Here is an 18,331-nt window from a genome sequence, read left to right on the forward strand (position 1 = left end):
ACCAGATTCTTGGTTGGAACAGATTGAATCAGTATGTAGTGATATCCTTGCCTAAGATGGCAACATCAGGGCTGTTTGAAAGAACTCCAGTTAATAAAAGAGCATTTTGGAAATGCCAAAGTATTGTCATTGTAAATATAATGAAATATTCTCTCTTTCCTCCCCATGTCAGAGATATTATTGATAATACAGGCAAAGAAAATGGGATTGATATTGTCATGACAGATAGGACGTATCACTTGATTGCTGAATCACCAGAGGACGCAAGGTAAGAATTGTGTCTTTTGTGTTCTAGTATCACTTAGCAAGGATAAACTTAATTGTGACATTTTTTTAAAAAACCACACACATAACGAAATAAACCAGTAGTTTTAAAATTCAGTAGTGGTAATCAAATTCATGGTTAAGGTGGATAATTGACAACAATCTCATGACATCCCAAATTCAATTTTCTGTATCCCAATACTTTCCAGAAATTATAACACCAAATTTTGTTGGCAGTACAGGCCTATTTTGTGAGCTGGCTTCTGGGTGCAATTCAAAGTGCTGGTTATCACCAGAAAGCCTTCCATAGCTTAAGGTCTGGTAACTTGAGGGACAGCCTGTCTCTGTAACTTTCTGCACATCCGGTACATTCAGATTAAGCAGTGTCAAATTGCAGGACCCAGGAAGTGTGCAATGGCTCTAATGTGTAAAATGACATCAGTGTTCCATAATTTGTTAAAGACTTGGTAATTCACTCAGTTCTGGGGTGATGATAGCGAGTGAAGCCCTTTAATTAATGATTTTTTTTAATTTTTTTTTTTTAATTTGATTTATATGCCACCCTTCTCCGGAGACTCAGGGCAGCTTACAGTGCGTTAAGCAATAGCCTGCATACTTTTGTATATTTTATACAAAGTCAACTTATTGCCCCCACAAACTGGGTCCTCAATTTACCTACCTTAGAAAGGATGGAAGGCTGAGTCAATTTTGAGCCTGGCAAAATTCGAACTTACTTTAATTGCAGACAGCTGGTGTTAAATTACAGTGCCTTTGTCTGCAGAGCTATCCAGGCTCTTTTTGTCTTCCAGTCAGCTGTATTTTTTTCTTTTTGTTTTCTTTTAAATTTTTTAATTGTAAAACACCAGAGCTGCTGTAAAGCCATGTGAACTTGAAATTGAACAAAATAATAAAATAAATTATAAATGCAGTAGTGTGTTTCTTTAAAATGGAAAAAAAATAATTCTCTTTGTTTGTGGTTAGTAAGTTCACGTTTTCTTGTTCTGTATTTTCCATTATCTTTAATAATGTTTACAATAAAACATTCAAATTGGAGCTTTCTCTTTTTTTAATCAGTACCCATCAAAATAGATTTGTGTACATGGCAGATAACAATTATATAAATTATTTTTTGTTATCTGAGATATATACAGTACGTTCGTCATTTTCCAAAACATACAGATAATTGTGTGCAGTATAAACAGCATCTGCACTCCAAATTCATCTCTTCTGATTTTCTTGATTTATTTTTCTATGAAACACTGTCCTTCTGAGAGACCTTCCTACATAAAAAGTCATGAAAAATGAAACACTCACACCACTTATTTTCTTGGTTTGAAAGAAGCGTTAAGTATATAATTAATTGTTGACTCAGCAATTGAATACAAAGCAACCATACTATTGTTTGTGATAACAAGCACCAGTGTTGCTATCTGGGGATTTTTGTCTTCAGAATAAATGGTTCTCTTAAAAGAAAAATAATAACTATACTGTATAATTGGATATCTGTCCCTCATCTAACCAAATGCATGAAAAATGAGTCTAGGCAAGGAAAAACTTAATTTTTTCATAATATCAATAATTCTGTCAATGTTGATATTTTATTTTAACTACCATTCTTTTAATCTGGCTACAGAATTGCTTTATTTCTTAGCAATCCTCTATTTCACAGCAATCTGGTCTTCAACCTACACTACTACTGGATTACATAAAATTGTTAGAGTTTATCTGATTACTGATTCTTTGTATTATCAGATGGTATTTTATCATGCTATTCTCTCCTATCTATTTTACTTTGGAATTAGACTGTATTCTATATTTTATTTTATTTTATTGATAAAGGTCATGAGACTAATCATTCAATAAAGTAATAATACTATAATTTCTATGAGAGAGTTTGCAGTTTTCTTTTGAAATGCGTGATTACTTGATAGTGGAAACATTTATGAATGAAATTGTTTTTCATTAGCCCTCAAGTACAATTGGTTTTTTTTATTATTATTATTACCATATATATAACTTGTGGAAGATTTCTTTGACGTGAGCCCTCTTTAGTTCAGAAATTTGCTCCCAGGTAAATAATTATAAGTTTGCAGCCAAGAAAATATTGGATATCTGTGATAATAAGTTTCAGAAAAATTACCCTTTTATATAAGCAGAGCAAGCTAATTTGGAGATTGATTTGTTTTGTTGAAATGACAGTATCAATGAAAGACCCAAAGATCCTCCCATCAAGTTATAAAACTCTCACATTTTAAGCTTAAACCAGTATTAATAAATGTAAAGCTTTGGCAAAAGGTTTTGTAACTTTTTATTTCAAAAATGGTTAAAAAGCATTACTATTCATATGATTAGAATGATTAATATGAGCTCTTAACAAATGTATTGAAACCACTAAGAGATCAAAAATCATTTTCTGAGTTAGTTTTTATTTATTTTTAATTTTTTTTAGCCCACTTTTATTTTGTACAATTCAATCAATATGCTTCTACCACGTATTTTCCCAACAACAACAACAATCTGCAAAGCCAAGAGAGACTGGTGCTAAGTCACCCTGCTCTTTTTCATTGCATCCATCTTGGCTGTCTTTGCTTTCTAACTGGTCTTGAATACCTTTGATCAGTGTATCATTCTGGACCTGTTCAGAGCACTGACACATGATCCACAGAAAGATCAAGGCACTGGCAAAGGGGATCAAGGTCTCCATACCAGGCTAGGAAACCCACCCCACCCCACAGCAACCACAGTCAGTATGCTACCCTAGCATAGTCCAAGTGAATTCGTGCAACCTTGAGAAGTGCAACCACCTTTGTCCCACCTTTGTCCTCTTATATCACAAGCTTTGTTTTTGATAAATATTTTCTAATAAGAGGCTCTGATAATATACATTGTCTTGACTTGTGCCTATGTCTGCTAGTATTTTAAGTTGAACTTACTGTATACTCACCTAAACAAAGCTATTTTAGATAGATTAATTTCAGCCTGTCCCATGGCATTCTATTGTAACCTAGACATCCTAAAATATATATATAGAAGACTTAATAGTTCTGGTGGTCTGATCATGAAAATGTTAATCATCTTTTTTCAGCTTGGCTCAAATATTAGCATAAAGTATTCTAAATAGAAACATTACCTGGAAGTTAATGATTAGCTGGGTAAGTTTATAATTGTTCTCTAGTGAGCCAAAAGCCACCTTCAGATCCGTGAATAAAGGTGAATAAGTGGTGTGTGTGTATGTGGAGGTGGGAGGTCTTAGGCAAATCACATTGTCTTGTAGCAAGGAGAAAAAAATATTTATATACGTTGCCTTTGCTTTGAAAAGCAAATGTCAAATGAATGTGACAGATTAATAAAAAACAGATTGCCCCATTTCATTAACTATATCTAGTAATCCAAAGAAGAAAGGTTATTGGAGACATGGCAAAATTGCAGAGAGGAATTAATGGAGTTTGTCTATATAAAACAGGGGTGAGCAACCTTGGAAGCTGCACATGATCCTTAAGTTTATTTTTAGTAACCCAAAATTGTAAATTTAGAGATAAAATACGGTACTTGATTTTCAATAGTATGCTTTTAGTCTTCTATCCCCCCCCCCCCAAAAAAAAATAAGCATGGAATTGGGAGATGGAAATCCCAATTAGGTCAACTATACAATTTCTACATTTAAAAAAAAAACAGCCTCAAGACAGCTTGAACCTAGACTACAAAACACACTGAGATTTAACCATTTTGCTGGTAAATTTCAGATGTAAAATTTTGGCCCATGGGGATAGAGCTCAGAGAGAATGAAAATGGGGATTGGTTTGCCAATCAGAGACAAAAAAAGGTAAAAAAAAACAAAAAAAAAGGTTGTGACATCACAACTTCCCAATGATCTCTCACATGCATGTAAATAATCCTAACACTCAGAAAGTTGTCCATTTTGTACAGAAAATTAATGGAAAGTTACAGAGCATTTTCTGAATGCCAAGATATTGGGTAGATAACCTATAGCATAATATGATGAATAGTGTACTCTAGAGGAAATGCGTTCATTATGTGCAGTGTTGGTTTATGAATTAGTTTTTATCTTTATAAGGAATCTTAAATTGCTTAATGCCCTGAAAATGTTAGTTCCAGGAAGTGTAGACATTCAAAATGCAGGTTGTGACATTCATCAGGGGCTTTTCAGTTGCAGGAAATATAAACAGAATAATATAGAAATGGCCAAACAAAAGCATTTAAGTGCCAGAAACTAAACGAACTAATAGAGTCAAGGAGAGTATAAACAATTCAAGGAAATTTTCCATATGTGTGGAAACTGGATGAGAGCAATGTAATATTAGTACCTGAGAACTAAGTAGTGAATTAAAAAATTTGAGATAGAGCCAGTCGGATAATTTGTAAGTGACATTTTATTTAAAATATTATTTCTTCAGTTAGCAAAGACCAATTTTTAATAGTCTCATTTTTTTTTGCAAAAATATAAACAAGTATACACCTAATCATAACTTATGAAAACATGGTTTAAATGATGCACTCTTTACTAAATAAAATAATTATCATGGGCAGTATTGTTCATGCTTATGAAAGTAATGCTGAAAATATAGCAGCATATCTCTAGAAATCAGTGATATATCCATTTTAACTGTCTTGGGGGGAAAAAATACAATCTGTGATGTTCAGTGATGTCCCAATTAGAAGAGGATATTCATTTGTAATAAAAGAGTCTGGCCTTCTCCTAATGAGAAATAATTTCTGCCAACATATTTACAGAATCTGTATTTGGTATTGATGACTAAAAGATTTTTTTTTTCTCAAGTTGATTAGTGTTGATGTTCTGTGGCTTTGCAGGAAAAAGCCTTTCTTTCCAGAAATCATCAAAGAGGGATTGTTTCTTTTAAAAATAAATAAATAAGTACTATTGAAAAATGTAGACTGACCTTTATTTTATTTTATTTTTTTGCAGTCAGTGGTTCAGTGTCCTGAGCCAAGTTCACACTTCCACAGAACAGGAAATCAGAGAAATGCACGATGAGCAAGCCAATCCACAGAATGCCATGGTAAGGAAAGGCCAAAAGGCACTCTGTTGGCTCTAAAAAATGTTTAAGGATGTAATTGTCAGTGAAGCTTTTGTATTAGAGCAGCTTCTTTTGTATTAATTCGGCTATATACTAGGTGGCTTCTCCATTACCTCCATCGTGATGCTCAGTTTTGGGAGGACCGAAATCATGTTCATTCACTACGTCATGTGTTGGATTCTCCCTGCTTCATAAAGTAACTTTGCCACATTTGCCAAATAGTTTAATTGGGGATCAATATTATAGCCCTCACTGCACATGCATAGGCAGGCTGTTTTTGTGGTATTAATTGAGTGGCTTGAAAGTGGCCTAGAGATAATAGAAATAATCCAAGAAACTTCAAAAAGGGATTGGCACCATTAAAAATGTTGATTCAGCATATCAAGGAAAATATATATATATATAGGTTGGGATCTAAAAATTCCTACAGCAACCATCTGTTATTTGCAGAGTGTTTATTTTTTCAGAAGAAACTTGAAACAGGGTACACTTTGTACCTTACAAACTATATAAATCATACCAAGATAAATTTTCCCACACCATATGTAACTAGTATTTGTTTTCAATATCTCATATAGCTGATACTTTCAACTTCCAATTGTTATCCATTTTGTGCTGTGTCTATTCCATGGTCAATAAACACAATATTTTTGTTTTATTTTTTTACATAGGGCACACTAGATGTAGGGCTGATTGATTCAGTCTGTGCGTCTGATAGTCCAGATCGGTAAGTTTAGTTATCCCTTTTGGCTCATAATTATTACTAAGTCTTTTGTTCTAAACTATTATACATTTCAGCAACTTTTCTTAGTTCTTAAGACTATGTAAGTTGAGAAATTGACAGAAAGAAGACTAATACCGTTCATAATTCCATAGCGCCCCCCCCCCAGGGAAAATGAAATGGGTAAAGCTGCTTGGCTATGGATTTAATCACGTAGGACAATGATCCCCAACCTTTTTGATACTAGGGACCAGTTTCGTGGAAGACAGTGGGAGGGGGGATGGTTTTGGTTTCGCCTACTCCTTCATCACTCACCTCCAGCTGGGTGGCCTGATTTCTAACAGGCCACCGACTGGTACTGGTTTGTGGCCCGGGGATTGGGGACTCTAATGTAGGAGATCTACACACTGGAACTGGTAGTTGGGTTGAAATATATGAGAGGGCTTAACTTAAGCATAACTTAAACTGCTGTTGAAGTACCACTCCATCTCAAAACAGGTTTGCCATGTGTAAAGGAACTGGATCTTTTTTTAAAAAAATGTACAATGTAACCCCTCCCTCCTTTTTGATATCCCTAAATAGTTAAAAGTCAGCAGCCAAATTACATGGCAGTAATAATTGCAACAGTTAAAATATACAATTCAAGAACAATAGAGGAACCTGGTTATATCAGATTGGGGGGCAATGGACAGCAGTCTTATTTTTCCAGTAGTCTCCAGATATTTTAGAGGATCAGCAAAGGGATAAGAAAGCTGTTCCCCAGCAATAGGTATTTGGAACCAAACTTCCCTGAAAGATGTAGACTGTAGTTTAGCAAACCCCACTCGTTGTACTTTCTAGGTCTTTCCATAAATTTGCCTAGCCCAACTTTTATAGACCTATAATTTCTTCATATTCTCCTACATTTTTAAAATTGGTCTTTACACAAGCCATTTTGCATTCCTAAAACATTTGTATATTTTTAATATTTTTTAATTTGATAGTTAATCCCGGAGGTTGAGTTTTAACATTAATTCTATGCAGATTCTGTGTAAAAAGGGTAGCTTAAATGGTCTGCTGTAGGGAATCTTTTACGGTTTTGTGTGGATTCTTCTGCTAGAGACTCAGTTTTCCAGTTTCATTGTTCAATCACTTCATAAAAATCTAGTGCTGCCAGTGGGAGATTTGCATGTCATAACCAGTTCAAAGTAGGTATTCTCTCACTATTGTATCAACTACAATCAGATGCATTATGAGAATAATAAGAGTTTGTATAGAGTTTAAATGTCAAGTGGCTTTATTTTTAAAAAACTTAAGCTGTGGGTGGTGCCAAATTGCTAAATAATGTGATTTTAAGAACAACTTAATGAAGAAAATGATTCAACATTGGTCCATTACATAGTACAAACCAGAGACAAAGGCTTAGATAGACTTTGTTATGATTCCAAACAGTAACCATGTTTACTATACAGGCTTTTCTTCCTTTATTTTTTCTTCATAGACCCAATTCATTTGTGATCATCACTGCTAATCGTGTTCTACACTGCAACACGGATACACCAGAGGAGATGCATCATTGGATCACTCTGCTACAACGATCCAAAGGTGACACTCGAGTAGAAGGACAAGAATTCATAGTGAGAGGTAAGAACTTGTCAAAAAAGAAAAAGAACAGAGTTTTGTTCCTTGCTAAAATCTGATGATACCAAATTGACAAAGAACAAAAATTAATCATTTTTCCATGTTAATCTCTGTTAAATCTGAAACTGTTAACTAATTTATCTACTGTAGTAACTTGAGAGACTATAAAATCAAAGGAAATTTCTGAAAAATAACCAGAAAATGAATTGTACAATTGTTTTATGTTAGCACTAAGCTGGAATTCACCACTGAAAAATCATTCACCTAAACCAGAGGAGATTAGTTGCCCATCTCCTCAATTTTTAGAAAGACTATGGCATAACAATTTCTTCTTTTACATGATAATTGATAAAATTCTGATACCAATTTGCCTGTTCATAGACAAAAATCTGCTATGTTCCTGCTCCCTAGGACTCCTTTAACAGGAACCAACTTCAGAGAGGTAAAGTAGGGATAAGAGAACAGTTCTGCAACTTGTACTCTTACAACAACAACAACAACAACAACAAAATCACAAATTTGTGATTTAAATTGAAGTTTGTGGTTTAATTGAAATTTTGCTACTGTTGTATCTACTTCAGTGTATTGGAGCTTGGCAGCATCTTGCCAAACATGAATATAACATATTCAAGCACAAGCATTCTTACTCATATAGGCAATTTCATGAATATCCAGGTAGGCAATTTATTTTTGACATCATTAACTTGCCTTTTCTTCTTCTGTCTAGGGTGGTTGCATAAAGAAGTAAAGAACAGTCCAAAAATGTCATCACTGAAATTGAAGAAACGTTGGTTTGTTCTGACGCACAATTCCTTGGATTATTATAAGAGCTCAGAGAAGAATGCCCTCAAATTGGGCACCCTGGTGCTGAACAGCCTTTGCTCTGCTATACCCCCTGATGAGAAAATCTTTAAAGAAACAGGTACTTAATTCCTCAGGAACTCTTTTTATTTTAAGTCAATAGAGCTAATAATATGACCGTTATGACTCTAAAAATTACTTTGGAACTATACATGTCTAATCTATAGGCAGAAAACACTTTCTCTATAGGATTTTGATTGCTTAGTTAAAAGAACTGCAGGTCTGCAGCTCATAGTAGAATAGATAGTAGCTGCTTTTCTTTGGGTTAATCAGAATTAGTTTAATTCTGCTATTTTAGTTTTAGGGGATCTCAGATTATATTGTAAAGCGAATTAACAAAATATTCACTTATCTATTCTTGCTTTAGGATATTGGAATGTAACTGTGTATGGACGCAAGCACTGTTACCGCCTTTACACCAAATTACTGAATGAAGCCACTCGCTGGTCAAGTGCTATCCAAAATGTGATTGACACAAAAGCAGCAATCGATACTCCCACACAGCAACTCATTCAAGACATTAAGGTAGTACTGCAGTGTGAAAAGTGTCATTAAAGAAAGGCAATCTACTGCATTATATATTCTTTTTATGTCATAATTTTCAGGAACAGAAGTGATTGTTGTTTTTCTGATTTGTCATTCTTGTTACTAGTGTAGTTCAGTTACTGATATCCCAACCAACACCATTTGTCTTTTTATCTTTTTTTACTGATCATTCTGTGATGCCATCTAGAAGTCACTAGGTCAAGGAAAGCTATATCTCTTATGAATATTTTTTTTCCCAAACCTGTAGAACAGTTTAAATGTACATCTTGCATGTAATATTCCTCTACTTTTAAATTTCCAGTTCATTTTGTAATTGTGTATACATGTATTTGTGCCCTGCCAATTTAGATATAATTTCACAATAAGGCATGAGCTCTAGGTCAGAATTTAAAGACAGGCCGGGTCTTTGTGGCAGTCATTTGGCAAGAGCCATGGTGGTGCAGTGGTTAGGATGCAGTTTTACAGGCTAATTCTGCTGACTGCTAATTGCCAGCAGTTTGGCAGTTCGATTCTCACCAGGTTCAAGATTGACTTGGACTTCCATCCTTCTGAGGTCGGTAAAATGAGGACCCAGATTGTTGGGAGCAATATGCTGACTCTGTAAACCACTTAGAGAGCGCTGTAAAGCACTGTGAAGTGGTATAAAAGTATAAGGGCTATTGCTATTTTCCCCTTTGGTATTTTTAAATAACTTGGTTTATTGCTGATATTTCATAGTCATTTAGAATTCTATTATTTCTTATCCGACTGCAGTAATCTTCTTTACACATTTATATAGGAAAATTGCCTCAACCCTGAAGTTGTTGAACAGATCTATAAGAGGAACCCAATTCTTCGTTATACGCAGCATCCATTGCATTCTCCACTATTACCCCTTCCTTATGGAGACATCAATCTGAATAGTAAGTTTTGACTAAGAAGCCTTTCAGATATGCCGGTCTATTATGGCAGAAACCCCCTTCTGAATAAGCACCTTTGCTGTACACACACTCTCAAGAGGTCTTACTCATTTGCATAGCCCATCGATAACGTCTCTTCTGCAGTCTAGTTATCAGCATGATAAAAGTGTTTAAACAGTGCAGTTAGGCAAAGAATATTTCACACATACTCAGTGCAGTGGTTCTTTTATTTATTTCCAAGTTATTTTACCTCTTCACTCATATTTCCAATTTCTAGGCTGATATTAAACTTGGGGAAAGGTAATACCTATTATCCAACTGTTTCAAAGATGATTCATTCAAAATCCTCACAAAAATTTTGGCTGCATCCAGGAAATCTGAAATCATGAAATAGCTAACGACTTGACTTTAGAAAAGTTACTGTTCCTATAAAGGGCAAATAGTTTTATTAGCTCGAATGATGGCCAGAACCACTCAGGATTCAATTCCAAAGAAGGAAAACCATAGAATGTTTTTAAAAAGACTTTTTTTTTTTTTTTTGCAAAATGTATCATTTAGTGAAGAAGTAACTGTTAAATTCTCATCATTGATTAAGAAAATTTAATTTCTGTAAGTTCTAAGTTTGAATATTACTTCAGGTAGTCCTCGACATATAACCACAATTGAGCCCAAAATTTTTATTGCCAAGCGAGACATTTGTTAAGTGAGTTTTGCCTCATTTTACGACCTTTCTTGCCACATTTGTTAAGTGAATCACTGCAGTTGTTAAATTAGTAACATGATTGTTAAGTGATCTGGTTTATCAGATTGACTTTGCTTATCAAAAGGTGATTACCCCAGGTCACTGCAAATATGAGTCAGTTGCCAAGGGTTTGAATTTTGATCTCATGACCATGGAGATGCTGCATCAGTCATAAGAGTGAAAAACGGTCAGTGCTGTTGTAACTTCGAAAAGTCACTAAATGAATTATTGTAAATTGAGGAGTTAGTTTCATGCTTCCCTATTTAAAATAACTTATTTGGCTTCTGGTCAACTTAAGGTACATTTGCTTGTTTCTTTTTTTCTAGTACTAAGAGACAAAGGCTACACAACTCTACAGGACGAAGCTATCAAGATATTTAATTCTCTGCAGCAACTGGAGTCTGTACCAGATCCCATTCCTATTATTCAGGGTATTCTCCAGACAGGACATGATTTACGGCCCCTGCGTGATGAATTGTACTGTCAGCTCATCAAACAAACCTGCAAAGTGCCTAATGCAGGGAGCCTTGGCAATCTTTATAGCTGGCAGATCCTCACTTGCATGAGCTGCATGTTTTTGCCAAGCCGTAGTATTCTCAAATACTTGAAATTCCATCTTAAAAGGTAAGCTGAACTAAGACAATAAAGATTGGTAGTTTGAAGGGTTCCTTTAGTGTATAAAGTTTTGTTTCTACGCTATTATACATATCACCTGGCATCTAGGTCCTTTTGGGATAAATAAATACGTAAGTCCACAACTTACAATCATAATGGAACCTCCCCATTACAGTCATAAGTCGTGATGTTGGTGGAGCAGATCACCCAAGTGACTCACCCAATCTTACAACTTTTTTTTTTTGCTGTGGTCATTAAGTGAATCTTTTCTTCGTTATGGGCTGGTTTTGCTGAAAAGTAAATTCCAGGTTTGGGCAAAAACATCATAAAACACAGTTACACAACTGTGGGATATGCTGCAAATGGCCATAAATGCAAGTTGGTTGCTGAGTGCCCAACATGCAGTCACATGGCCAGCAGGAGGCAGCCATTGGAACTTCAGAATCAGGTCATAAGTATCCTTGAGGAGGTTCATTGTAACTCTGAACAGTCACTAAGCAACCAGTTATAAGTCAAGGACTACTTGTACAAAGAATTATTAGGAATACAATTTAATAATAGATCCATGGTTTGCCTCAGAATTCATCTTTCATATCTAGGGAAAGAAGGGGCAGATATATTCAAGTAGGGATGGTAATGCAAGTAGGATTTATCCTGCCTTGTTGGCTCAGCTACACTGCGGTGGAAACAAATTCAAATGAGGAGACCTCAAACCTAAGCAAGTTTGGAGGAGGTAATGAGAGATTGCTAAGGAAGTAACCTGCCCTAAAGAAGCCGTAAGAAAGGAGCCATGGTTTCGAAAGGAGTGGTCAGCAACACCAGAGCACAAATGCATATAAGGGAAAAAGACTAAATGCAACAAGAAAATGAAGTTTAATATTTCTCCCACAGGATCCATGATCAATCCCCAGCCACAGAAATGGCAAAATACGCCTTGTTCATTTATGAATCCCTTAAAAAAACCAAAGGCAGAGAATTTGTGCCATCCAGGGATGAAATTGAAACTTTGATCAACAGACAGGAAATGACATCTACCGTCTACTGTCATGGAGGAGGTTCCTGTAAAATCACAATTAACTCTCACACCACTGCTGGTGAGGTGAGTAGTTTTGCAAAGAAAAGAAAAGAAAAGACTTGATAATGACTAATTTTAGAGATCCACATCCTATAATACTGGGCATTCATTAATATGCAAAAGATGTACTGACACATGTCAAGTCCTCCTTGTGAAATAGAAAAAAAACTTTGTTTTATTTCTAGACATTTTGGAAATAGGTATATCTTCCCAATATGTATTCTTGGATTATGAAAGTAAAGTGGAATAATAGAGATTGTGAAATTGACCTAGTCTGAATAATTTACTAATGAGTAAGCAGGTTGTCCACTTTTTTATAAAATATAGGATGTTTTTAAAGAATGACTATACAATGGCATGTTTTATGCCTATCTTTCATATTAACAGATTGATTTATACCAGCTTCCAGCTCACACAGAACTAAATAATACAAATATCAAGAATAGTTTAGATAGCAGAAATAGTTTAAAACTGTGGAACTAGTTGTATATTATTGTATTGACATGATTATGCTAGATACTAAATTGTATAATTTTAATGAAATAACTACGTATAAAACTAAGTATAAGATGCTCCGGACTATAAAACGCACCTACCCTTTTTGGTGAGGGAAACAAGAAAAAGAAATCTGCCTCTGCCCCCCAGCAATTTTGCCTCATTACAGCAAACAGAAAATAGCCTGCTTTACTTTCATTTTCGTTTTCAGCATAGCTTGATTAGCACAAGAAAAAAAAAATCTGCTCCCAGCAATTTACCTTCTTGCAGCAAGCAACAGAGGCCCCTGCAAAACAGCTGAGAGTCGGGAGGCCAATCCAATCAACTTGTGCTAATTAGGCTGTGCCGAAGCTGAAAGGGGCTGCTTCTGCTTGCTGCAAGGAGGTAAACTGCTGGGAGGCAGAGGCCAAAGGGTGGGGGCTAGTGGGTGGGCGGGGCTATATTCGGTGTATAAGACGTACCTAAATTTTCACCCCCTTTTACGGTATATACATGACCTTTTTTTTTTACAAATGATCTTGTATTCTTACACTAGTATTTCTAGTATTCAAATTCAGAACATTCCTGAGAAGAAAAGGTAAATCTGGAATCTGGTTTTGTATAACTGTTAACAATTGTCCATATACTTGTCAATTTAAAGCTGTAAATTTTGCATCACAACAACCTTTAATTGAGAAAGAAACAGCTGCAGACCTGATACGAAATGTCAAGGAAAAGTTAATTAAGATCAGTCTTTTTATTTTATCTCCTAGGTTGTTGAAAAATTAATTCGAGGTTTGGGCATGGAAGACAGCAGAAATATGTTTGCCTTGTTTGAATACAATGGAATTATAAATAAAGCCATTGAAAGTAGAACTGTTGTGGCTGATGTCTTGGCAAAGTTTGAAAAGTAAGTGTGTCATTGATAATAAACAGGGAATTAATATTTCTCCTAACAGCTTTCCAAATATCTCTTACTTGTGTTGATAATATCCCCCTCCCTTCTGGCAAAGGATGCTTTTATGACCCACTGCATTTCTACTATCCAAAAATTTATTTGCATCCCTTCTCATTTGGATTTTGCTCATTTCAGGATTGTCGAGGGGACTTCCTACAAGTAGTGCATCTATAGAAGTACAACCAATCAATTTTGGACATTATAGAATTGAACTTTTTGTTTGTTGATTACATCTCCACTGTTGTCACTAATATTGGAACAAAACTAGTGATTGCAACAAGAACAAATGTTAGAAAAACAATGCTATGTTTTATGCTAGATTGATAGGCCATTCAGACATACTTCAGATTTTAATGCCTTCAATATTCATTTATTTTCTCTGAAGCTTTTAGTTATTAATTCAACACAGCCTTTCCCTACATTCAGTAAAGTATCCCAACATTTTTCAGGCTTCCACCCAAAACTGAAAAACAGTGACATAATTTTAAGAACTGAATAAATTCTTAATAAGAATGTAAGAACTTTAATAGGTAGATTTCTTAAACTAGTTGCATTTTTTTAGGTTCACAAAGAAGCCCAAATCATATTGAGCTTCTTTAAGTACTGCAATCATGCTATGTACAAAACATCTCTGTAAAAGCATTTTTGAAGCATGCACAGCTTTTTTTTTTTTATCATGCTCAAAAGGGAGGAAACCTTGTATATGAAAATATGGTCTTCATACACACTGATACTATATGAAGGCTTTCATTGTTTTACTAAGTTGTGCTTGAATGTAATTATAAATCAGAAATGTTTAGAATTATGGCTTGCTGTTATGAGCAGCCTATTTATACGTACTATGCAATTATATGTCTTAGTTTTTCACCCAATGAATCAGCAGAAACGTCACCTTATATGTGAACCTAACTATCATTGTTACTGTTATTAACCAGTATTAAAAATAAACTTCCAACTGTAGTGTCAAACTTTGGCTGACTAAAGGAACAATAAACTAAAAAATTGGGTGTGGCCATATTAGAACGCTTTTGCTTCTTCATTAATTTAATTAACTCCTGCTATTAATACAAATCAAATGTGGTTGACTGAAAATGGTACAGCACTCGCTATTTGAGAATAAGGCAAAGTTCTCATCCTGGTTTACTGTCATGTTGAAATACCACAGTTTGGATTATATAGATTTAACCAGAGGTAAAATAGGTTTTAATACTATTACCAAGTAATAATAATTGTTGTTGATGTCATTACAGGATTGGTGCCACTTCAGACGGTGACCATGAAGCATGGAAATTTTATTTCAAACTCTACTGCTTCCTAGACATTGAGCATGTACCAAAAGATAGTGTGGAATTTGCATTTATGTTTGAGCAGGTAAAACAAGGAGATTTATTAGACAAAGATGTACTGTCTGTGTCTGTATGGAATAATACATAGTGCCATTTTGATCAAATTAGTAGAGGAAAGTACCGAAAAAGTAATTAGCAAATGATGCTTAAATTTGGGGGGGGGGGTTGCCAGATGTTATCCTATAATAAGATAGACCATGGCAAGTAGCCAGACATACTGTATTGTCTGTCATTAAGAGCTTTGGGAGGAGTACAGTCAATCTGGAAAGATATCACTGTACTCCACCTTATTGGCTTACTCCAGTTAAACAATTGGCAACCGTGAACATTACCCAATTTCAGCAATGGGCTGGGTGTGGGAGAAAAAGCTAAAATTAAATCCAGACAAGGCACAGGTACTGTTGATAAGGAGAAACTTAGATGTAGGATGGAGATAAGACCTGTTTCAGATGAGGTTGGACTCTCCCTTAGCTGTCACTAGATACATAATTTGCAACTCTGACAAGGAATAGTTTGGATCAATTGTTATTAGTGCTGATTACTTTTTCTTTTCTCAAATGCCATTTCATATTTTTGGTAGTGTCTAATCTCTTGAGAGTTGTGCTATTTAAAGTCCAGACTCTAGCCAATTTGAAAAGCAAAAAAACTACACATCACACAAATGCAAATACCCCAAGCACTTCAAAGTCCTTCACACCACTTATCTTACTGTAACTTATTTTCTTCCTAGTGTTTTCCCACAAGTGCAAGATCCATTTTTTTTTTGTTTTGATCAACCAAATGTTGATCCATTGGTTGCAACACAACTTGACCAACCAGCTTGTTGCTCAAGCCTGATGTTGTAGGTTGAGAGAGAGTGACTGGTCCAAAGTATAACACAGCTGGCTTTCATGTTTAGGGCAGGACTAAAATTCAGTCTCCTGGTTTTTAGCCTAGTGCCTTAACTACTACACCAAACTGGGTCTCTAACTTATCTTACTGTAATATTTACAACAATCCACTAAAACAAGTATTCCAAATGATAGCTCCCGGCCAGGGAAGGGGCAGGTAGAATGTTGCTGCTTAGTTGATAATCACTTGATGAGTTCCTGGCAGTTGATGAATTCCTGGCAGGTCCAAATCATTTATCAATCTCTTAGTCAGTAGTCTACAGAAACAGATTTAGAATTCAGAATGTTATGACATACATTCCTGAAAAAAATATTGGTGTTTTTTTTCCTTAGGCACATGAAGCTGTGATTCAGGGCCATTTTCCAGCTTCTGAAGAAACCCTCCAGGTCCTTGCTGCCTTGCGACTCCAATATTTACAAGGGGACTATTCTTCATCCAATGTTACAGTACCGGAAATGGAAGATGTCTACCCCTTGCAGAGGCTGAAGTCTCGTATTGTTCAATCCACTAAAATTTTTGTGCCAACAGAGAGGTTTGAGAGGAAGCGGAACAACTTTCTAGAAGGGACTCTAAGGAGGAGTTTCCGGAGCAATTCTATTACTAAGCAGAAGATGGAAGAGGATCAGATGCTTAATATGTGGATTAGGGAGGAGATCTCTGCAGCCAGGACTAGTATGCTTGATAAATGGAAAAAAATGCAGGGAATGACTCAAGAGCAAGCAATGGCAAAGTACATGAATTTAATTAAGGAATGGCCTGGCTATGGGTCAACGCTCTTTGATGTAGAGGTAAGCATTCCAACTTTTCACCATATAATCATGGACTAAGAGGTTATAACCAAGTATTATAATGTGTAGTAGCCAGCAGTTAAAATGTCTGCATTGTAATTTCTACATTCCCTCTTCTCCTGAACTTATTTGCTAGCATGGATGGGAGAACTTTAATAAGAAACTGAGAAAAGAATAGTAGTAGATGATAACAACATTTCATGTGAAAGAGAGGAAGGGAGAGCATGCCATAGGGAACAACTATTTTTCTGCTTCAAGGTATCATCAGCACTTTTTTTTTTTTTGTAACAAGGTAACAGTACTGATAGTCCTCACTTAACAACATTTGTTTAGTAATTGTTCGAATTATGACTCTGAAAAAAGCAAACTAGGGCTGGTTCTTGAACTTTACAATCTTCACAGGGTCCCCATGGTCACATAATCTCAACTCAGGTGCTTGGCAACCATCGCACATTTACAATAGTTACAGCGTTCATGGTAATTTAATTACCATTTATGACTTTTGCGAGCAGAGTCAATGGGAAACCCAACAGGAAGTTGCATGTTATGTTCCTATGATGTCTTTTTTAATAACTGCAATTGGGATGCTGGAACTGCTGGCACTAAGCAGGGCCATTATGTGATGTTTCGTTTAACTGTCTCATCGCTTAGTGGTAAGAGTTGCTAGTCCCAATTAGGGTCATTAAGCGAGAACTCCATGTAATCTACACCAGCAAATTAAAAAAAAAAAAGCTGCTAGTGCTCCAACAGCATTAAAATGGAATCATTGTGTATCAATGAAACAGTGTTTTGAAGTGCATGGTAATAGCACTAACAACTCTTTAAAGCATCCCCAACTTTTCTTGGGATTACACAGCTACCTTCTGTACTTAGCACTTGATCCTGGGAAAGATGTGGCTGTTTTAAAGAGCATAGCAGACAAGTGCTATTATCATATCTTTGCACTCTCTAGAGCTCCTGTTTGAAAATAAATCCAAATCCAAATCCAATCAATATATACATATGCAGTGAGCAGTACCTCAAGATCATTCATACATACTCCATCTTAATTGCCATTTTTCCATACATTAAATTCAACCATTTTGTGCCCTTTTGGGATTGACATCCAGATATTAGTAAAGTTTTAGGTTTAAGAAATCTACCTTTAAAAGAAATTGTATTTTGATAAGTTCCATGCCTTGGGTTTTATAAGGTGTTTTTAATAAGCAAGTATTCAAGGGATTTTAATCACATAATGTTTTATTGTGTAATATATACTTACATATCCATTACTTAATTCCTTTTTGGCATAAGTAACATGCAAATGTTTGCAAAGAATTAGGCAGTTGACTCATTAAACAAAATAAAAGACTGAGAAAAATTTGTGGAAGATATATGTTGAAAAATAATACAAAAACTGATAAGGTAATCATTCCAAATTTATTTTAAGAGTTGTAACAAGCAGCAACAATAATTTATACTATGTTTCCACCAT

General features: G+C 35.3%; 1 protein-coding gene across 1 annotated transcript in view; it reads left to right on the plus strand.

The window, feature by feature from the left end:
* MYO10 (myosin X) overlaps window positions 1-18,331 on the plus strand; it is a 103,304-nt gene that overhangs the window by 83,307 nt on the left and 1,666 nt on the right. Inside the window, exons 27-38 of the mRNA XM_070940766.1 lie at window positions 173-268; window positions 5,210-5,303; window positions 5,993-6,048; window positions 7,523-7,665; window positions 8,390-8,584; window positions 8,891-9,048; window positions 9,848-9,971; window positions 11,037-11,334; window positions 12,217-12,424; window positions 13,648-13,784; window positions 15,083-15,203; window positions 16,402-16,857. Coding sequence (XP_070796867.1) covers window positions 173-268; window positions 5,210-5,303; window positions 5,993-6,048; window positions 7,523-7,665; window positions 8,390-8,584; window positions 8,891-9,048; window positions 9,848-9,971; window positions 11,037-11,334; window positions 12,217-12,424; window positions 13,648-13,784; window positions 15,083-15,203; window positions 16,402-16,857 — 2,086 coding nt within the window. The remainder of the gene's footprint in view (window positions 1-172; window positions 269-5,209; window positions 5,304-5,992; window positions 6,049-7,522; window positions 7,666-8,389; window positions 8,585-8,890; window positions 9,049-9,847; window positions 9,972-11,036; window positions 11,335-12,216; window positions 12,425-13,647; window positions 13,785-15,082; window positions 15,204-16,401; window positions 16,858-18,331) is intronic.

This window comes from Pituophis catenifer, unplaced genomic scaffold (genome assembly GCF_029215685.1).
Source record: "Pituophis catenifer annectens isolate HBS135680 unplaced genomic scaffold, rPitCat1.0.hap2 SCAF_3, whole genome shotgun sequence".
Classification (NCBI taxonomy): domain Eukaryota; kingdom Metazoa; phylum Chordata; class Lepidosauria; order Squamata; family Colubridae; genus Pituophis; species Pituophis catenifer.